This window comes from Euleptes europaea, chromosome 14 (genome assembly GCF_029931775.1).
Source record: "Euleptes europaea isolate rEulEur1 chromosome 14, rEulEur1.hap1, whole genome shotgun sequence".
NCBI classification, from domain to species: Eukaryota; Metazoa; Chordata; class Lepidosauria; order Squamata; family Sphaerodactylidae; genus Euleptes; species Euleptes europaea.
In genome coordinates, this window is record NC_079325.1 from 28,063,778 (window position 1) to 28,086,711 (window position 22,934).

Here is a 22,934-nt window from a genome sequence, read left to right on the forward strand (position 1 = left end):
ATGCTTAACCCTGTTAACCTTATTTAAGATCCCAAACATACAGAAAAACCTTGCTTGAGTTTCACAAGGTTGCAGTGAGCATACGTAGGGAGACACCAGTGAGAGCTGTCTGTCACCTGGCAAAGGAGAGAAGTTGGAGAAACAGGGAAATGGCCTTAGCCATACTTTGTTCAGTGCTGTTAGAGCATATAACCATGGTTGACAAACTATGGTTTCATGTCCTTGTTCATGGCCATTTTTAACAACAGATCAGCAGTGCAATTCTAAACAAGTTACACCCTTCCAAGCCCAGTGAACTTAGAAGGGTGTCACTTTGCTCAGAATGGCTCTATAGGTGTTTAGATAAAACCCTTAAATGTGGCTAAGTGTTGTGTCTGCTTTAGCACTGGTCTGAAATGCGCTTGAGTTAACATATTCAATGAAGAGCTTGCAGTTGCAGACAGTGTTGAAAATTGCTAAAAATGACCTCCTTTTTCCTCTGTTTCCCCCCTCCCTTCCCTAACTTTTGAAGGAATGTAAATCCGATCCATGCTGTGAAGCAGGAACTTGTAAACTGCGCTCGGGAGCTGAGTGTGCTTATGGAGACTGCTGTCTGAACTGTTATGTAAGACCTTCCTATCCTTAAGTATTATAAGAAAAAGCTAAGACAAGGGGGACATTATCCTAGGACTTAAGGCTGTAAAGTACGGTAAAGATAGCTTGGTCTGCATTAGAGCTACTGTGGTGTAGTGGCTAGTTGTCTTCTGGTGGAAGACAACAATAGAGGAAGATGGATAAATCTGGGGATGGAGTTCCAAAGTTTGGGCACCATGACCAAGAAGGCCCTTTCTTAAGCTGCCACCTGTCCAACCTCAAACGGCAGGGACACCCAAACTAAGCAAGGCCTCTGAAGATGTCTGGAGTGGATGGGTAGGTTCCTATGGGAGAAGTCGGTCCTTAAATTATGCTGGCCCCGTATAGAACTTTAAAGGTCAATACCAGCATCATGAATCAGGGCCAGAAGCAAATTTGGACACACACCCCACATCGCAGATTTAAGCAGTCAGAAGGAGCAAGGGTCATACAAGTTGGTGGTAGGTCTCAAACTTCTAAGAATTCTGTCCTTATCCTCAGACTGGACAAGCTGAAAGGTTTCCCAAAAACAGTAAGCATTATATTATGCATAGTTTATCATACAGTTGAGGATCGATCCATCCAAGAACTTGAATAAATGAAACATTTATTCTTTGCCTCAAGAGACTGAGCTGTGTGTCAGTAGCACCTTGGAGGGCACCTTGGCCATCTTCTGGGCATGAAGTATGGGTCACTGGGGGTGTGGTGGGGAGGTAGTTCAGAATTTCCTGCATTGTGCAGGGGGTTGGACAAGATGACCCTGGTGGTCCCTTCCAACTCTATGATTCTAGTAAATCCCTGATTCGAATCTTGCCTATCATGAACTCACTGCCTTAGGAAAGCCAGTCTCCCTCAGCTTGAGCCCCCCTCCCCAAATGTTAAATAACATTATTATCTTGTAGGGCTGTTGTAAAGGTTGCAACAAATTGTGAATGCCAAGTGTTTTGTTTTTGCTTTTTTTGCATTGTTGTGGGGTGATATTATTCGACTGTTGAGTCTGTGTTGCTGGATCTCTTTGGGTGTAATTCTGCAATAGAAATGAGCAGCAACTGATGTTGGCCCCTGTGTATTTTTGGTCCCTTGCCAGTACCTTTCCCAGGGCACCCAGTGCCGAGAGAGTGCCAATGAGTGTGACCTTCCTGAGTACTGCAACGGAACGTCTCCGTTCTGTCCACAAGATGTCACCATTCAAAATGGGCACCCGTGCCACAACAATGAAGCTTATTGCTACAATGGGATGTGCCAGTATTATGATGCGCAGTGCAAGGCCATCTTTGGCTCAAGTAAGAAGGACGGTTGTCTATCTTATTCTGGTTTGGTGAAAACACATAATTTCCCCCCCTTTGGATTGTTTCTCCACAAGCCAAGGCTGCCAACTGTTCACAACGGATTAACATCTCTTTATAGATTTTATATAAACACTAAAAATGTGCACGTTTGTTGGCTTTTCTTAAAGTATCCTGGGAATTGTAATTTGGTGAATGTGCACAGAAGACTCCATTAGAGATCTCTCAGCTCCTTGACTCAGCTACAGTTCCTAGGGTTCTTAAAGATATCACTTTCAGTGCTGAATTTGCAATTTGTATACTTTGCTTGTGCAAAATCCTGGGAGATTAGCAATCCTAACAGTGTTCCACTTTCCTGCAATTAGCTTGTCAGTAAGTTTCGCTTGTTTTGGTCCCTCAGGTAGAAAATCTCAATGTCTCACTAATCCTTTTACTAATTAACACAGCGCGCATTGCAGTTCTAGCACTGCTCATGTTCTACTGGTTTCAGTAAGGCTTTTTTGCACAGGAGAACATCCTGCGGTCTCTTTGGGCTAATTCTGTCTCTTATACTGCTGTCCTTAGTACATCTGAAATCCAGCACCTAAATAAGATGCCTTTCCATACCTCAGGGGAGAGCTTCCTGTGGTTTGGCTGTAGCATTTGGCCCTGATTGGGAGAGATGCAGAAGCTTAGGAGACTCATGTTCATGGGGCGTGTATTTGAAGCAACAGGGTTTTATTTCTGTTGTCTAAACTGGAGCCCTTGAGGCACCCATGCCGCTGAGCATTCTGAAATTTGTAGTAGGTATGCATGCGTGGGGAAGAGATGGTTTGTTCATACAAAAGTGGCATAAGCCATCCCTGCTTGCTCAGTTACCTTATGTTCCTGTTCTTGCTACAGTACCATAGACCATAGAATAGGGAGACCCATGGCACAGAGTGGTAAGCTGCAGTACTGCAGTCCAAGCTCTGATCATGACCTGAGTTCAATCCCAACAGAAGTCGATTTCAGGTAGCCCGCTCAAGGTTGACTCTGCCTTCCATCCTTCTGAGGTCGGTAAAATGAGTACCCAGCTTGCTGGGGGTAAGGGGAAGATGACTGGGGAAGGCACTGGCAAACCATCCCGTAAACAAAGTCTGCCTAGGAGACGTCGGGATGTGACGTCACCCCATGGGTCAGGAATGACCCGGTGCTTTCACAGGGGACCTTTACCTTGCCTTTTACCATAGAATGAGGGTCCCCAACCTTGCTAAGCCTGTGAGCACTTTTGGAATTCTGAGAGGTTGTGAGCATCACCACAAAATGGCTACTGTGGGAGGGAGGACAGGTCCTAAAATGGTTGCCATGAGTGGCAGTCACAGGATGTTGAGAGATTTCCAGCCAAGCACCTTGCTATGATGGAGGCAGCTATTTCTGAGCGGGTGCTCCCTGCAGACCCAAAGGCATCTTGGATTTTCTGGAGCACCTGCTGCTATAAAGAGGGGGAGGAAAGGCAGGATTGGCTCTTTGAAGAGGAAGCTGGTAGGCATCATGGCACCCATGGACACTGGTGGATCGCTGCACGAGAGGAGCAAACTCATGTGCCACACGTGTGAGTGATGCTCTGATTACTAACCTGGTTTTCCAAATCTGTTTTGCAGAGGCAAAGGCCGCCCCAGAGGTTTGCTTTTCTGAAGTGAATTCAAAAGGTGACAGGTTTGGAAACTGTGGTTATCATGGCCACGACTACAAGAAGTGCTCAAGCTGGTAGGTTGATGTGGCTTCACACACAAGTGAATTTTCTACAGCGGTTGTGGGGAGGGAGGGGTATCCAGCTGAAGAGTATATATAGGCTAGATGGCCAAGGGTCAAACCAGGAGGTTGGGGGCACGTACCACAAGCTCCACCAGAATGCAGAGAACAGCCACATTTGTTTAATCACAAATTTCCCCCAGTCGTATATAAACCAGCAAGTGGGTGGGTGGGGCTATCATTTTTGCATGAAACATGCATGCGGATGAGGGAAGGGGAATCTTACATTCCCTGCAGTCAGCCCATCGCTTCAGGCACTTTTCCTCCTGGCCCAGCTCTGATACCAGACTAGAGTAAAGTAAAGCAGGGGAGCTTTTTTTCGTCTTCGTGCACTTTTGATGCAAAAATGAGATGCTCCAACCTGGTTTGAGTCAGGAACGGGCCGCGTATAAACAAAATGTGGGTGCCCCAGACCGCATATAGTTTGGTCTGCAGAATGACATGAGACTGGCAGGTTGCTGCAGAAACAGGCAGCCAAGAGAGGCGTCCTTAGTCAATAAAGAATTGCCAGTACAGCGCTTAGAAACATGAAGAGCCTTGCTGGATCCGATGACACATGGTTGGCCATCCAGACGCTCTGGAAGGCCTACAAGCAGGGCACTGAGGCCAAAGGATGCCCCCTGCTGTTGCCCCCTCCCCAGCAAATGGGATTCAGTTTGTACCATGGGAGGAGGAATGATAATTTAATTCGTTGCTGGTGCGCATTATGTTTTTTAAAAAATCAATTGCTGTTTGTGTTTACTTCTGTTTTAGTGCTGCTGATGTTTGTGGTTTGCTTTAGCTGGTCCAGTTGGTTTCTGTATTTGATTATAGAATCATAGAGTTGGAAGGGATCATCAGAGTCATCTAGTCCAGCCCCCTGCACAATGCAGGAAATTCACAACTACCTTCCCCCCCACGCACACCCAGTGCCCCTACTCCACACACCCCAGTGGCCAGAAGATGGCCAAGATGCCCTCCCTGTTATCTGCCTAAGGTCACAGAATCAGCATTGCTGACAGATGGCCATCTAACCTCTTCTTAAAAACCTCCAGGGAAGGAGAGCTTACCACCTCCCGAGGAAGACTGTTCCACTGAGGAACCGCTCAGTTAGAAAATTCTTCCTAATACTATATTGCTATATGGATTTTTTAAAGTGGGTTATACTCTTGTGACCTACCTTGGGCATTTGTGGCAGGGAGGCAGCACCTACAAATGTTAAAATAAACTCGCCGCCTCTGACAGCGCACATGCCTTTTAGTCTCTTTGCACTTGCTGCAGTTATCCAACAGATAGCAAGGTAAATTCTCATTCTGTAGATAGGACTCCTGTGCCTTTATCCCATTCTGCATGAAGATTAAAGTATTCTTGCCGGCGGCATAGAAAAATCCGTGCTCTCATTATGCATTTACACCAACACCTGTCTTGATTTTTTGATACCTGATCCCAGGATTACTGTCTGGGAGTGTCTTCTTATAAATCCCTAAATCATGTCGGAAGTCATTAACAGTAATTTAAAATATCGTGCCGCAGGAACGCCATGTGTGGGAAGCTGCAGTGTGAGAATGTGGAAACTCTCCCAGTCTTTGGGATTGAGCCTGCTATTATTCAGTCTCGCATCAAAGGCAGCGTCTGTTGGGGAGTGGACTTCCAGCTGGGGTCAGATGTACCAGATCCAGGGATGGTGAATGAAGGCACAAAATGTGCCCCTGGAAAGGTAAACCAGGAGATTTCTCTACAATGTAAACTCTGTTGCACTCTGCAACATTGTGCGGGCCATTCAACAGGCCCAGAATTTTGCTTTTTCAAACCCACCAGCTCACTGTGGGGCAACATTAAATCTCTGCGGAAAGCTTTTTAGGAACTAAAGTTTAACTGAATGGTGAGTTGATTTGAAAGGAAAGGTTGCTGCTCCAGTCTTCATGAATTTTGGGGGGTTTGTGTGTTTATTTTTCCAGATATGTAAGCACTACCAGTGCGTAGATGTAGCTGTTCTGGGTTATGACTGTGACGTACATAGTAAATGCAATGGAAATGGGGTAAGTAAAATGAAAACCACACACAAGTGCATATTTCACCTGGGATGTAACACTGAGGTCTGTTTATGATAGCTGACTTACAGGGCAGTTGAATCAGCCTTCACTTCCCAGCTCCTGACTTTTTATTTTGGTTGAGATGTCTTGGAATATTCACAGACATTCTAAGTGTCAGGAGAATGAGACAGGTAGCAGAGAATGTTCACAAATGGACTTCTTTAATTAAAGTGACAGGTCAGTTTGGCTGGGACTAGAGCTTCACATGTGAAGAGGAGTAACTACGTGGGCAAAGCAGGGAAGCTAAAAGCCAAGCTACATGTTACACAGTCCTTTCAGTGTGTCCAGGTCCACCTTGAGGATTTTCAGTCAAATGTACGCTACAAGTTCCACAATGGGAACTCACAGGAGACCAACATAGATTAAGATCATAGCACGCAAGAGGGGAATGCCTAAGTCTCCCCCTCTGTGCTGTTTTCTTGACTGAAATGACCCTGGAGAAATGGTGTTTCCCATGGTGGAGAAACATATGTATATCCCATCAGTACAAGTAGAACAAGTAGTGCCACTGGGGCCATTTCAGCTCACAGAAATGGTGCGAGTGGGGGAGGACTTAAGCAACCTCTCCCCACATGCCATGGTCCCAATCCAAAGTGGGCCCTCACATGCCTGGGGATTGAGTTCCCAGTGGAGAGCTCGCAGACCATGTCTGACTGAACGTCCAGTCTTTGTGGTAGATCTGGACACACTGCAAGGACTGTGAAACATGTAGTTAGGTCCTAAGTATTCCCAGGATGTAGAACAGGGAGGCCAGAGCCAGAGTGGCCAAAAGAAATGGGTACTAGTGGAGTGAATTACAGGGAAGAGTAGGTGAAGTAGGCAGAGACCTGAGGAAAAGATAGGCAGTGAAGAATAAGGCTCTATTATCGTCACAAAGCAGTGGAGTGAGAAAGAAGATTGTTGGGCCATGAAACAAATTCAGAGCAGGGATAATTTCCCCTTGTTAGATGCCTGTCCAACAGAAACTCAATAGGTAAGGTTTTCTCATCACTTTACCTCCATGCTGAGAAAAGCAGTACGTTTTCAGTTTTTGCCCATCACACAGGTACTAAAGACAGAGGAAATCTGCCAGGAGCAAAGGATTGGGGTAGTCTTTTTCCATAGAAAAAATATGTCACTAGGAACTTATGTGCCCTCACCTGGATGGCCCAGGCTAGCCTGATTTCGTCAGATCTCAGAAGCTAAGCAGGGTCAGCCCTGGTTAGTATTTGGATGGGAGACCACCAAGGAATACCAGGGTTGCTGTGCAGAGGAAGGCACTGGCAAACCACCTCTGTTAGGCTCTTGCCATGAAAACCCCAAAAGGGGTTGCCATAAGTCGGCTGCGACTTGGCACTTTACACACACAGAAACTTATGTCAGCTACAGCTGTCCATACATATTCTTTATGGCACCTGGGGAATTGGATTCCCCTCTCCCCGGCTTATTGTAATGACAGCACTTGGGGTGGCAACAAAAGAATATTCTGGAATATGATAATTGTATTTGTTGACAGTCTGGAGATCGCAGGCAGGCAGAGATGGAAAGTTTGCGATGCATTGAAGAGACTGAGGAGCCAGTTTAGAGGTAGGAGTGTTATAGCGCCAAGTGGAACTGGGTTGGCTCCTTGTGTCACCTGACTCCACCTAGAAGCTGAATATCACCCTGTGCAATGCTGGCACTAAAGAGCACCAGAGAGTAAGCCAGCCGCTCCTTCCTCTCACAAGCCACTGTGGCAGAGCTGAGAGAAAGTCTCCTAGGTCCCACTGCCATAGTCCCTGATTTGAGACCCCTGGTTCTTTACAAAATTAGGTTAATAATACTCTTTTTTAAAACAAACAAACAGGTGTGCAACAGCAATAAGAACTGCCACTGTCATCCAGGATGGGCTCCTCCGTACTGTGACTCCAAAGGCTATGGGGGCAGTCTGGACAGCGGTCCTACGTATAATGGCAAGTATGCTGAGGAGAACTCTGCAGTGTGTCCCACGCGCCTGCAGTCAGTGATAGGTGGAGGAATTGCAGGTGCAGGACCTAGCTGCTTCCAAGTAGCTAAGTCCAGATTGGCTAACATGGTGGCGGCTGCCTTGGTCTCTTAGGTTTCACTTTCCAGGGGAAGAGGAGCTTGAGTTTTGATTTGGAAGCCTTTGGAAACTTCTGGCCACTGTAATTTAGGGTGGGGTGAAAGGTGACTCTTTCTGGGGCTTGTTCTCTTGGGCCAGTTTCTTCAAGAGCAACTGTATCCAGTTTTTTTAAATTTCCAAATGTGTGCATTTGTTCAAAATGTGCATCCCGCCTTGGCCTTGATAATGAGACTGGCTTACGGCAGTTTAAAAAAATCAGAATTAGAAAGCATATAAATATACATAACTATAAAGACATTTTTAAACCAATACGGAAAATATGTCCTCACTAAAACTATACTAATCCACAGACGTTTTCACTAGTTTGCCCATTTACATTCCTATCAGGGGCGTGTTATAAACTGGCATGGGAAATGGCGAATTAGAGAGCACTTAGCATTCTTACTGCACTGTCATCCAAGGGATAGTGACCTAAAACACTTCAATAGACTCTCAGGCTTATTAAGAGAATATCGTCTGTCCCTTACTTTCTACTCCCTCCAGATCCCAGCGTTGATTCTTGAAAACCAGGACCGATTAATGACATTTGGCATTCTCCCCAAAGAGTCTTTTCGCACAACAACAATAGCACCTTTGCTCTCATCTAAGATCTCTCCTAAGCCCCCCTTTAAAAAATCAGTTAAATTTGCTCCCCAAAACCAGGCTGAGTTTCACAAGATTGATAAGCCTCTAATAGATTTGTCTCCAGTTAGTTCAGAGAATACCATCACAGCTGATTTGAATCTAAACTTCATATGCTTGTACAGTCATGTTGGGCAACAAAGACTTGAAAGGGGGAGAAGGTATCTCTTTCTTGTCACCTAACACCATTTTTATTCGCCACAGGCGACTAAGCAGGTAGCTGCTTAGAAGCCTGTGTGACATGCTCATCCAAAGAAAAACGTTTTCCATCATTGCTGAAAGATTCAGTGTAAAACTTAAGCCAATTGAAGATCGCACTTTTTTGGATTGATGGATTATAAACTTTAGAATTTGAAAAGGTTATTCTGTTAGTGTTAGTTATTAGTTTACATTTTATTAAGTTTAGTGCACACTAACCAACCAATAAAATTACTTTCAAAATTACCTTCTTAAGGTTTCTTTCATCCCTATTTACATCTCCAATCTACTGCGTTCCTTTTCCTTAAACACAGTCCTTAAAATTTAAATCCTTTCTAAAGTTACTCTTGATTTAAAAGTAAGTTTTTTTAAAAAAAAAAACCTTTCACACTTTCCACCAGTGCTCTTACCACCATACATACAACAGAGAGGTTTTCAAATAAGCAGGAAGAAAAAAAAACAAGATGAAGAATGAGATAAACGTATAAAGAAAAACAGATGATAAAAGCCTGCTTATCATGCTGTATGTATTTTCACAGTTTCCCCATATTTCTTTATATCTCTCCTGCACATCTTTATTTTTATACGCTGCTTCTTTCTTGGCTGCTGTTCTTTAAGTGAGGACAATTGCTCTTGGGGCATCTTTTAAAAACAAAGCACAAAGATAAACGCTGCCTGAACAACAAGCAACTTCTTGCAAGTGGACTACATCTGCTATGTCACAGAGGTGTGCCTGGTGAAGGAGGGCTTAGGGTTTCCAGCCTCTGGTGATACTGAAAGCTTGCTGCCTAATATATTTATTATTTGAGAACAGACTCTGCACTGCATGTTACACTAGATGCAGACAATAAGGCAACCCTTGCCTCAAAGGCCTTACGTTTTCGAAGATCGTCCCAGAAGCAACAGCAGACAGATAATACGTACCCGATTCCGCAGCAGACAGATAATACGTACCCGAATCCGCAGCAGACAGATAATACGTACCCGAATCCGCAGCAGACAGATAATATGTACCCTCAACATCAGACAGAGAATACAAACCCAGGTTATTACGAAGGTTGGTAACTATTTAGTACATTTTTCAAGCCATGCTGTACAATCTAAGTCTCTCCTGGAGTAGACATTAGATTGATGGGCTACTTTGCTGGGATGTTTTTAAAAAAAGAAAGAAAAGAAAACAGAACTTGCAGGGTCATAGTACACATGAGGGAAGGAGGGGGAACTAGTGGAATAAAAGCATTTTGGGAAGGTTATTGAAACACCAAGACACATAAAACAGAGGAGGAGAGAATCACCTAAGCAGTTTTGACCTCCTTGGAGAAAGGCCAGGAAAAAATGTGATAACAGGTAGGTAGTTGAAGAATTGTGAGCCAGCGTGGCAGAGTGGTTACGAGCAGCAGACTCTAATCTGGAGAACCAGGTTCGATTCCCCACTCCTTCACATGAAGCCTGATGGGTGACCTTGGGCCAATTACAGTTCTCTCAGAACTCTCTCAGCCCACACAGAGGCAGGCAATGGCAAACCACCTCTGATTGTCTCTGGCCTTAAAAAACCTACGGGGTCACCATAAGTCAGCTGTGACTCGACACACACACAGTTGAAGAATGGAATGAGTAAGCTGAGGTAACATGGTCCATGGAAGAGCTGTAGCCATATTCAGGATATGGAGACGGTAGCAAGCTGGTCTCCTTGCTTATCCCCACCCCTTCCCTGAATTCTACCAAAGCCATTGTCCAGCCCACCTGTTAAGATCTGCCACACAAGCCCTGCGGTCCATGCCCGTTTTTTAGGGGGAAGCGGTTGGTGATTAGAGACAGCACCTCACCTCTGGAATGCCCTCCCCCTTGAGGCTCACCTGGCACCTACCTTACTCTCTTTCAGGCACCAGGCCAAAACACTTTTGTTTTTGCAGCCTTTTAATAAAGGGGTTGATCTTTTAAAATAATTTCATAGTGTGCTTTTAGTCTAGAAATTGTTAGTTGTTTTCCGCTGCTCAGTTATTTGTTTTTTACTCTCTTGCTGGGTTGTAACTTTTAATGCTGTGTTTTAATAGGTTATTTTGTAAGCCGCCTTCGGCAGATTCCCAGAAGAGGTAGCATAAAAATTCCCTTAATAATACTACTAAAATACAAATATAGTGTGAATGATAATACTTGAAGCTTTCCCTGATCTTGTGTCTTTTCACTCTGAAAATGATAAAGTCTCAGTCGCAAGATGTAAGCAGCAGGTTGTCACATGGGATACATTTGCCTAGATCCGTGTATAAAATATTTTTTTAACTTAGAGCCATGTATAGAGGGACTGCGGCCCTCCTCTTAAGTGTATTAGAAGCCCTTTACCTACATTTTTTGTTTTCATTAAGGGAAAAAAAGATGTTGCTTCCAAAGTACAATGGGAAATGTGCTGGCTGTATTCTAGCAAATTGTGCTCATTAAACCCTTTGGGGTTCTAGCGAATGAGTGTAAAGGTATGGAGACAGCTAGCAAGAATTTAGGCACTTCGTTTTAAAAAAAATTTATGAAGGTTTTTTTAAAACAATCGAATCTTTCAAATCTTCAGAAGTAGATGACTATTATTAAGGCTAACCTACCATGCCCTGCTAACTGATAGTAAATGAGCTATTTTATCAGTCCAGAGTTACTTGCAAGAGCTTGTCTCCCCTGCAAATTACTTGTTTTTGAATGATCAGGGTAAGCTTTGCAACAAGTCATGTACAGATGAGTTCCTGCAGTGAGAAGATCAGATGTACTGTATGTGTAAAGTGATTTTCATCAGTCAGTAAGCTCCATTTGGGTTTCGTGCACAATCCTTCCAGGCTGGTTTTGTGCTAGGATTTGCCCTCACATGTACAGAGGACTCTGGCTGCCTGAGGCAATCACTGAATGCATAAAGTAGCTATCAGATCTGTACATATCTTACTGTTTAGGAATCAGCCACTAGACAATAATGCTAGGAAAAATGGAAGGCAGCAGGAAAAGAGGAAGAGCCAACATGAGATGGATTGACTCTATAAAGGATCCCACAGCCCTCAGTTGGCAAGACTTGAGTAAGATAGAACATTTTGGAGGTCATTGATTCATAGGGTTGCCATGAGTCGGAAGTGACTTGACGGCACTTAACATACACATCTTAGTAATCCTTACAATAAACCTGTAACAATACTTGGCATTTCTATACATCACTTTATTGCAATCCATACAACTGTTGTATAGGACAAAAGAAGTATTATTATTCCCTGACTGTTGGGGTGGGGGAAGACTGAGAGGGAGTAGTTTGCCTGAGACCACCTGCTGTGTTCATAGCAGAGACAAGATTTGAACCAGGCATCTCCCAGGCTATTACCTACTCCACTATTCCAGCTCCCTGTAAAATAAGCTGGTATTATTGTCTTCATGTAATAGATGGGTGGGGGATGAGGCAGAGAGGGAATGACTTACCCAAGGCCATTTGGATGAGTTGGCAGAGGAGAGATTTGAAGACTTCCTAGCTACCGCAGCTTTCTTCCCTATTGAACTAATTGCTCACTCTTATGATTGAAGTGACAATGGATGGGATCTGCCATCATGCTTCCTGGAAACATAAATGGGGATATGACAGGATACAGTCCTATGTGTATTTATGTGTCCAAGGTGGAAAGGCTTACCTTGTTTGGAAGAATGTAATAAAAAAGCAATGGCTACTACAGATAACCACAGATAGCCTTCTAGCCTCCCCAGATGCACTACTGCTTGTCTGTACCTCCATTGCAGTACCTGAGTTCTTCTTTGTTAATCTCTGATTCCCAGGTGAGTGAGGGAGAGAATGTTGATGAGCAACAGTTGAACAAGACTCCCCACTATTGCCCAAAGCAACTCTCAGAAATGATAGCTGCTACAGGCAGCTAAAAGCTCCCGTATGTTTCTGATCAGGTTCACAGGCTCCCGTGTGACCCAGCCCTTTCTTCCATGAGGTGACTGGGGTTTTAGACCTTGATGCTAAGCTGTGGCTTAATAATGATTCGTACTGTATTTATATTGCACTTGCAGCATTCAAAGTGGCTCAGATTTATTATCGTCTTGTAATTCTCACCTCATTCCTTTGAGGTGGTCCACTACTATTATGCCCATTTTGAAAGAGTGCAGCTTTCCTGAGGCCATAGGGTGGATTCATCAGAGGAGAGATCTGAGCTAGTGACTTCCTGGAGTAGAGTTCAGTCTGTCAACTATACCAGCAACCAACTCAGGATGCAGCAAAGTAACTTGTGCTGCTGAGGCTGATGTACACTCCTCTGCCCACCTGACTGTGTTCCGTTCCCTCTCCCAAAGTCTCCACTGTCACCTTTTACATCAGCTGTCACAAATGCAACTTTATTGCAGCTTCTGATGCTGAGCAAAGGGTCAGAGAGATCCCTGTTCCCTCCTCTGCATTACAATGGCCATTGTATAGCGACCATGGCTCAGGGAATAGCTTAGATAGCTGTGTGTGCTTTGCATGTTGAAGGAACCTGGATTCTAGAGTTAAAGGACTTCTGGTAGCAGATGCTAGAAAGACCCTTTTTTGCTGGAGACCCTTGTGACCTGCTTGTCAGTTAGAGTAGGCAATACTGCGCCAAGTTGATCTAAATAAAGCAAATTCGTGTGTTCATTGTTTACAAAAGGCTTTTGAGTTAGGTCCAAGCACTAGCACCCAAACAGAAGAATTGTGCCACTGGTCGAACCAATGTGGCACATTGCTTGCTACTACCTCATTGTAAGGGCTTACAGAATAATTCATCCAGTGGACGTGAGCTGGTCTGTGAGTGCCAGCTACCGTTATATGGGCGCCTCTCGTATCCTCAGGGCTGCTGTTGTGTGGGGTCTGCCTGCAAGAACGAGCCAGCCCATTGTGTGCTGTGGCAACTCCATTTCTGCTCCTGTTTGTTGCATGACCTGGAGAAAGCAGGAGCGAGTTTAGCAGAATTATAACCAAAGCTGTTTCTGATCTCTCCCCTCCCCCAGGAATGGACAACACAACAAAAAATTGGTTACTGGCATTCTTCTTCGTGGTCGTCCCCATATTGCTTATTTTGCTGTTCTGTTATGTAATAAGAGACAATTACATTCATTCCCTAATGCCGCTGGTAGAACACTGTAGGTGAGTATTCTCTGTACCATCTCCATCCTTCTCTTCAACTCTTAATATTAATAATACTTAGCATTTAGTTTATTGTTGTTACGATCATAGACCAGCACGTGTATAAAAACAGTCTTAAACCAACACTTATAAATAGTTAGCATTTGTATAACACTCTCAAGTGTTCAAAGCACTCATAAGAGCAGTGGTTTGGAGAGGTGGAGTCTGATCTGGAGAACCGGGTTTGATTCCCCACTCCTTCACATGAGCGGCAGAGGCTAATCTGGTGACCCAGATTTGTTTCCCCACTCCTCCCCACTCCTCTGTTAGAGCTCTCTCAGCCCCACCTACCTCACAGGGTGTCTGTTGTGGGGAGGGGAAGGGAAGGTGATTGTAAGCCGGTTTGATTCTGCCTTAAGTGGTAGAGAAAGGCGGCATATAAAAACCAACTCTTCTTCTTCTCCGTCTTCTCCTTCTTTTCTTTCTCCTTCTCCTCCTCCTTACAACAGTCCTGTAAGGTAGATGATGATGATGATTATTATTATCTTCCCCATATCGCAGATGAAGGGGCTGCAGCTGAGAGAGGATAGCTTGGCTAAGGCCACCTAGGGGCAAGATCTGAATAGGAGACACTTTGATTTGTAATTCACAGCGCAATCCTAAACAGAGTGACATATTTCTATGTTCACTGAAATTGGTGTTCTTAGAAGGAGGCGACTTTACTTAGGATTGCGCTGTCACTCTCTTAAGTCTATATGCTAAAATCAGTTCTCCAGCACTTGTTCTTTAATAATCCTAGGCAGATTTATATCCTTCTTAGCTCACTGATTTCAATGGATTTAGAAGGGTCTAACTCCATTTAGGATTGCACTGTAAGTTCACCAAAAATTACTTTGCAGAAAACAAGGCTTTTGAACAGAATTTCAGGTACTACTGACAATACTGTTTATATTCAGTTTTTCTATAGTTGTCATGTATTGAATCTGGAGGTGCTGATACCTTCAAAGTACCAGTTTAGCACTAGCCACTCAATTTTATAGTCCATGTTTAATCTCGGACCATTGTGCAAGAATGCAGGAGTGTACCTAAATCCCAGAATACCTTCCCAATGGATATTTGCAGAAGGCAGCAGCTGAACGATATTGCATGTATCTCCTGCAAAAGACCAATGCATGGGGTAATACTCCTCCATTGCCTGAATTTGGTGTAGGTGTTCCAGAGCTAATAAGCCAAAATAAGCTAAAATCTGTGAACCTATGCAAAAGTGGAGGATGCACCTAGAAGTCTGCTTCTGTGCTTTCATTGTCCTGTCTGGATCATGGAGAGTATATGGAGGTTTCATAATTAGAGTAGCAATCCCCTTCCTCTGTAAACCCTTGTTTTTAGGACACAGAATAAAATATCTGTGAAATAAATAGATATATGCAATTATATTTGATTTTATGTTACTTATTGTGAGCTCAAAGAGCCCCGTGGCTCATGACCTGAGTTCAATCCCAACGGAAGTCGGTTTCAGGTAGCTGCCTCAAGGTTGACTCAGCCTTCCATCCTTCCGAGGTTGGTAAAATGAGTACCCAGCTTGCTGGGGGTAAAGGGAAGATGACTGGGGAAGGCACTGGCAAACCACCCCGTAAACAAAGTCTGCCTAGTAAACGTCAGGATGTGACATCACCCCGTGGGTCAGGAATGACCCGGTGCTTGCACAGGGGACCTTTACCTTACCTATTGTAAGCTCAGAAATTTAATGTTGGGCACATGCTTTGGCATAAAACAAACCTAAATTACAAGCAGAATATATTCATATATATTCATATTTAGTGTGGATACTGCACACAAATATTTTGCAGTACATTTTGCATGAACTTGCTTGTTTGGCTAAAACTGCTTGTTCGAATCTGAACTTGATATTTTAGTTCTGAGGTTTTTTTCATGGGAAGGAGAAATAATATGGGTGAGAGACTGAGAAAAGTATGACTGAGGGTCCTGAAACATATGGATGAATATATTAAATGCCGCCTACTCCCCCCCCCCAATATCTCCACGCATATCTTCCCAATCCTGAGGGCTGAAGAACTACTTACAAAAATAAAATCCATGATTTTCAGGAAATTATAAATCTCAGATTCTGAGTGAGTATGCTGTCATGGAAAGAACTGAAGATGATATGCAGCCTTGGTTGCACGAGGAATACTTTATTCTAATCACTTTAAACTTTTAAAAGGAGTTACTGGTATAATTTAATATTTTTGTATTTCTTTTTATTGAGATGTTGGGGCGGGCCACCAGCGAGCTCAATTCAGGAGCCTGTACATGCAGAATGCCCACCGAGTGCGCCATATTATTCGAGAAGACTGTCTAGTCAAATGGTAAGAGATGGTAGGATATGATCTTGGCATTCAATTTTTAAAAGAGCTGGGAGGGGGAGAGCTCAATCACAATGAATGGGAGCAGTACAAGCAGAGCTCCTTGTATGACGTGTCTCTCCACCCCCACCCCCCCAATTACTGGGAATTGTATCTTGGTGAGAATGCTGAGAATTACAGTTCCCAGGCTTCCTTGGGGAGTCTTTTAAATGGGTTTAAATTGGTGGCCTAGGTAAGCATGATGTATTTTTTTTAAAAAATGGGGGTTAGAGTATATGAACATTTTGAAGCTGCCTTATACTGTGACAAACCATTTGTCCATCCAGTCTTACTGCGGCCTACTTTGACTGGCAGAAGCTGTCCAGGGTCTCAGGCAAGGAACAGTCTTTCCAGTAACCCATTACCACCTCCTCTAACTAGAGATGTCACTTGAATGTTCTGCATGAAAACATGTGTTTGAAAGACACAACATGCATTGATTGTTCCTGACCTTGTACTCATATGGCAATATAGACATCCATGTGATTTTCAAACATGACCATGCATTCGATGTCACTATCAATAACTTCTAGTCCAAGGGATTCTTAGGATGGGCCAGCAACACACAAAATCACCAAACCCTGGGGTATGAGTCCTCACACCTCAGTCTTAGTAGCTGCCACCAACCCCTTTTCATTACCTGTCTTAGTAGCTGCCACCAGCCCCTTTTCATTACCCAAACAGCCAGAAGCCATGGGGCAAGTTTCCAACCTTCCTGGGATTAAAGTTAAGAAAGTCACCCCTACAAGGTAGACGCAGTGTGAGTTTTACAAAACAACCTGGTAGGTGTAGCCAAATAGGCCTAAGTACTGGAATTAGATTGAAGCCACCTGAAGACAAAACACCACCAGATATAATTAAAGTAATTAATTAAAAGTGTGCAAGAATATTTCTAAAAAGAACAGTGAGGATTGGATCAAGGAACAATGAATAAGGCACCAAGAGCAAAACTAGACTGAAAATGCTAAACTTTATGGCCAAAGATCTGAGTTGGCCTGAGCTCATTGGACCAATCAGATCCATGGCTGGTGATGTCAATTAACTACGTAACCCTGTTATTGGCCATGTGACCCAGGGAGGGTCAGCTTGAGATGGAGTGGAGTGGGCTTATCTTCAGCTAAGCCCACCCAGTTCTCACAGGTGTCGATTCTCATGAGTTCATCTTTGCTAATGGGATGGAATGTGGCTCCACAGTTGTCGGTCTTGGGGACTAAAGGGGAGTCGGGATAGAAACTGCCTCCTCCCAGCACCAGGACTCTTATCTCAGTTGCAAAAGGTCACAGCTTGCTGAATCTCAAGCAACAGCACAGTTGTTTTCCAACTTTTCTGCTGTAGGCCTGAAATCTGCACCAATGCATAAGAGAACAAGAAGCTGCACTAAGGAACCCTGTTTCTTGACAGTTGCCCTCTAGGCTGTAGTCAAAATGTCACAGTTGAAACAGCTTTAACTCATTCCCATATTTGAAATAAAGAAGTAATTTTATTCCAGGGCAAGGAAAGGGGTGGGGCTAGGTTTGCAGTGGAAGGGGAGAGGCTTTGGATTAACAACACCCCCCCCCCCCAATAGATGTATGTGGTCAGACAACTGGAGAGGATCAGCACATAGCCTCTGGGGTGGAGGGGGATGTGAGGAAATGACAAGGTCTGAAAATGACATGGGTAGTTGGGGGGAGGGATTTGGCAGTATGCCTGATAGATGCCCTCAACCCATGACACCAGTGCAACCGTCTTTTATGAGTTATCTTTGAATAATAACGGTTTCCTCACAGAACCTGCAACCAAATAAATACACCGTGCCATCATACACAGTTAATCCACAACCTTATTCTAAACCTGACTGTCACGCTTCTCCTCTTCCTTCTCTGCAGCCCATGGAACAGCAGTGTATACCACAAAGGTCAGTATCATGGCAAAATGGAGAAAGATTCAGTTGTAATGTGAACTCTCCCCTCCCCTTTTTCCGTACAAAAGGCAGTGTAGTGCAGCCATACAAGCATTATAGTTGGGTTCAGATTCGCCTTCAGCTATGAAGCTCATCTGGTAATCTTGGGTCAGCTAGTATCTCTCAGGGCTGTGAGGAGAAAGTGGAATTGCCATAAGTATGCAACCCTGAGCAACTTGAAAGATTAACCTGTGGTTGTAATAAGGTATGTTTACATACATACATGTATATAATGTGTGTGTGAATCCCAGGAAATGATCTGCAGGCACATAGAAAACCTAAGCAGTTCTAGGTTCAGTGTGTACCAAGATGAGAGATTGCCTAGGAATCACATGGACATTTGTTTGAGTTCCATGGAAGAAATATGCAAGCATAACATGTCAGATTTATAAAACTTGTGACCTACCAAGGTGAATTCTAACTACCATCCATAGCTAATGGTCTTCCAGGTGCTTGACAACTTGCTGTGTTTCTACAGTGGCACCCAGGCAGCAAAAATTTGAAATTGATTGTACCCTATACACGGCTTATTGGCTATGCATGATCTCTAGTAAGTTTACAAGAAGGAGATCCTCAAGGACTTGCATAAGAGGAGAAATCCAATTTCTCCATCTGTCCCTGGTTCATTTTCTGTTTCCAGTCCCTTTGCCACACTGGGTTTGTTTCCCCCCTGCTATCTTCTGTTCCCCCCAGTCTGTCTCTGGTTTCCCCCGTGCTTTTCCTTTGCATCTCATCCCTCACTTACTCCCCTCCAACTGTACTTTCCCCCCCTCACCAGCTCCACCTGTTCATTCTACTCTGGGCTGTTGCTCGTTCACCGCAGTTTCTTGTCACCCGCCCAGTCTTCCTGCCTGCCCCCTCGCCTCTCCCCTTCTTCTGGCATGGCAAGGGGGGGGGGTGAAGCATGTGAACATTAAAGAGAAGCTGGAGCTGGATGTAACCTTGGCTTCTCTAGTGGCCATTGCCATCGTGTTTTCACACAGCATCTTCAGTTGAAAAGCAACCCAAGATGCTGCTCAAATTCCTTTGGTTCTTTTGCAATGTCTGCACATGTGAGAAAATAGCTCACCATTTAACTTTTAAGGAGAAGGTACTCATTTGAATCGTCCTGGAAGCAGAGAGACCTTATACTTTAATGTTGAACATCATATATCTAATTCTGAACCTGGCGTATGCAGTGTGAACTGAAAAACCCACACGCTGGGGCCAGGGCCAGATTGGGGAAATGTTTGTGAAAATCTGGGATTTCCCCCAGGTTTGCAACAGACATCCAAAAAGGAAAAAAAAAAGTTGATGGGAATTTTTAAAACTTTTAAAAGGTAGCTTACAGGAAGAAAAACCAAGATCTTGTGATGCTACGGCGCAAGATGGCTACCATTTTAAGGGTTGCTTAGCAACCCCACAAACAGTTCAAGCCAGCAGCAGTAGCTGAAAGGCATCACTGCTGGCCATGCCAGGAGGAGGAGCTACTGCAATGGTAGAAGTGATGGGAGAAGGGAAGAGACAGAGGGGATGGTAACAGGAACCACCAGCTGAGCCAGATAGGTGTAGGAAGAGGTGGTGCTTCAAATAGGTGGGCAGGCAGGTAGGTGTGGCAGTGACCGGAGAAGCACTAGGGAACGAAGGAGAAGGTGTGTGTGTGAGAAGGGGGGGGGTGCAATTGTCATGTGAGCCTGGCAGGAGAAGTAGGTGATGTGTATATATACAGTTCCTTTGGGCAATTTCTTGGGCAGACGTCTGCATAGTTTGGGGCTATTTTTAAATGTTTGTATCTATTTCTGTTCTGGTTTGCAACTATAATAGGATATGAAAAAGAAGAAAAAGGCCATATTTTCTAACAGTGAGTGGTAGTATTTATAAGCTAACCATAATGGTTTTAGTTCTCAAAGACTTGAGAATGTTTGTTTTCGTATGGATCTTGTACTTATTACAGAACACATTCAGCAACATTCTGAGATGGTGGTGGTAGTGATCAGGGCCTATGCCCATCATTGGCAAGGGCCAACGGGGTCCACTGTCAATCAGAGACTTGTGCTGCTACTCCTCCAGGTCATTACTGTTTACTGTCTCTCGCCTTCTGAGAGAAAGAGGATGTGGGGAGTGATGTGGGCAATAAGGAAGAGCAGCAGCAGCCATCCACTTGCTTGTCCTTCATAGGCCCATGGTGGCAGGTAGTTTAAGTGTGGCCACTTCTGAGGGAAGCTTGTCTGAAGGTCCTCAGACAGAACCAGCACTGGTGGCGGCGGTGGCAGAGGTATGGTGGTGGTGGAGAAGCTAGGGCACTGGCATTTTGTGTTCAGACAACCAAGAGATAATCCACTTCAGCTGCAATCAAATCACATGATTGACAAGCTAAGAGAATGTTTTCTTAGCTATATCAGGAAAATGTCATTGTTTACATAATATTTTCTCATGTCTAGTTGTTCAGAATAAATCTTACCAGCTGCAGCCATTGAAATGACAGCTTACGTGCTAGATTTTATTTTTGCAATTTTAAAAAATGTAAACCATTTCAGACTTGCCTTTTGGTAAAATCGGTACCCTCAGGCACTTTACAATGTCAAAAACAGCAATGCAAGATGGTGCCCTAGCGTTCATGCATGCCCATTTACATGCATGTGTGCTGCAGTCAAGATCCATCCACATCTCACTGGGGAAAAGACATTAAATTCCCCAAATGGCAATTATTATACAAGTATGTTTGAACTAGCAACATTTTTTAAAAGGCATTCTCAACCTCTTCCTGAAAGGCAAAATAGCCCATAATGGGTTTACCAGGGATGAATACCAGAAAATGTGGAATGTCCTTGGTAAATAGGAATGATTGGAGCTTATGCAATATTCATATTTATTTAAAGGTAATTGATTAATCATTTAAAAGGCAGATGATTAATCAATGGAAATGTTTTAATTGAGTGACAGTTGCATGATAGTAAAACAGCTCTCCATATTCCTCGCAGGCCTCCACCTCCAGTGCTGAAGAAGAAAACTCAGGAACACTACTACCCTTCTCGGCCAGCACCGTTGCCACCTGTATAACTTTCCGTTTTCTTTCACGAGCTGACCTGTTTGCCAAGATGGAGCTTTATCTGTCTTGCATCAAGTGACCCTTGTAACTCTTCCTTCTCCCTGGGCACTGGATAAGGAAAAAAAAATGAAATGCAAAACCAAGGAATGTAAACTTATCAAGCAAATACCTCTACCAAAGCTGCAGAAACTGAAATGAGCAAGCCTGTGAAGACTGTCTGTACAAACTGCAGTGGGCTGGACCACTTGAGTGGATCAGTCTGAAAAATTTCCGGCGTAACTCTCTCTTCCCTTTTTATGATTAAATTTAATCACAGAATGCTGATAGCTGTTCACAAAGAATAACAATTTGGTGAAGAAGGTAGGGTTGCCAGCCCCAGGTTGGGAAATACCTGGAGATTTGGGGGTGGGGCCTGAGAAAGGCAGGGTTTGGGGAGGGGAGGGACTTAAATGGCGTATAATGCCATAGATTCCACATTCCAAAGTGGCCATTTTTTTTCCAAGGGGAACTGATCTCTGTCACCTGGAGATCAGATGTAGTAGCGGGAGATCTCCATCTACAGCCTGGAGGTTGGCAACCCTAGAAGAAGGGCACATTTTTAGAGCCACGATTTGGAAATGCCCTCACTACATTTAATCCAAATTTACTTTTGTTGAAAGAGTCAAGTTCTGGAACAAAGCAATTCTGCAAGTTTGAAGCAGAAACTGGCTGGGGACAGAACTGATTTTTTGGTGTTCATTTTGCCACCAAGATACCTACCCTCACCATCTCCAGAGAAGTTATGCACTTTTAAGAAAACAGTTTCCTTTTTAAATTAATAATTTTAACAAATAAAATAGTGAGAAGTCCAGCTGAAGCATGGGGAGGAGGCATAAGACTGATAGTGGAACCATCATTTGATTTGTTGGAATGTTTTTCAAATTGGAAACCAGGTTTGCACTGTAGCTGAGGGACCTGCTATGACTTCTCTTTTCAAGTAACATCTGTCTTCACCCATAGTTACTGTAGAGGCCGGCATTTAAAAATTGGAAATGAAAGTGAGCCAATACATTATCAAAGGCAACATAAAATTCTTCAAATGTTTCTGTTTTGTGGGGGCCAGATTTTGTTATTTCTGTGCACGTGGCTAAAAGGCAAATGTTGAAGTGCTAAGAAAAATTAGTCTGCTTCTGAAAAGAAGATGAAATGTGTTGTTAGTGTGCGTGCACAGGTTTTAATGGTGTATGAGACAGTGTGCATCTTTATGTATAGTATTAACATATTTTTTAAAAACAAAGACAATTTTAACTGTATGTTGGCTGACACTGAACTGTAGTTAATAAAGGATGTTAGGGAAGTTTAACTTAACGTTTGTGTTAACAAATAGAAGCACAACAAATTATTCTAATTTACCACTAATAATTTATCAAAATTAAGGTACGGCACTTGTATTCAACTCTCATGAATTTGCTAGAAAAGCATTCTAGCTTTAATTTTTTAAAAATAAGTATCTATCCCTCACGATTGCAGAGGAATGCTTGAAAATGTGAAGACAACCAGTGCTAAAGAACTGGAAATGAGAAAACAAATAAAAAGAAGCACAAATTCATTGCAAGACAGTTCCCATAAGTTCAGTGTCTGTGTATCAAGACTTTTCCAGGGCTGTTTTGTAATTTTAATTTTTGAGGATAGCAGCTTCCAAATGAGACTACCTTAGGGCTGTGATGTGTCTCCCAACTACAGTTTGGCATTGATCAGGTTCACAAAAATGCTATGCAAATAGTGCTAATGACATGAAACTAAAGTA

The 22,934-nt window shown here is 43.6% G+C and overlaps 1 protein-coding gene across 1 annotated transcript in view; it reads left to right on the top strand.

The window, feature by feature from the left end:
• LOC130486773 (disintegrin and metalloproteinase domain-containing protein 9-like) overlaps nucleotides 1–21,391 on the top strand; it is a 66,803-nt gene extending 45,412 nt beyond the window's left edge. Inside the window, exons 13-22 of the mRNA XM_056860072.1 lie at nucleotides 512–604; nucleotides 1,700–1,895; nucleotides 3,521–3,626; nucleotides 5,184–5,367; nucleotides 5,609–5,689; nucleotides 7,569–7,674; nucleotides 13,662–13,797; nucleotides 16,043–16,142; nucleotides 17,948–18,075; nucleotides 21,081–21,391. Coding sequence (XP_056716050.1) covers nucleotides 512–604; nucleotides 1,700–1,895; nucleotides 3,521–3,626; nucleotides 5,184–5,367; nucleotides 5,609–5,689; nucleotides 7,569–7,674; nucleotides 13,662–13,797; nucleotides 16,043–16,142; nucleotides 17,948–18,075; nucleotides 21,081–21,159 — 1,209 coding nt within the window. The 3' untranslated portion in view covers nucleotides 21,160–21,391. The remainder of the gene's footprint in view (nucleotides 1–511; nucleotides 605–1,699; nucleotides 1,896–3,520; nucleotides 3,627–5,183; nucleotides 5,368–5,608; nucleotides 5,690–7,568; nucleotides 7,675–13,661; nucleotides 13,798–16,042; nucleotides 16,143–17,947; nucleotides 18,076–21,080) is intronic.
• Nucleotides 21,392–22,934: the final 1,543 nt, after the last annotated feature.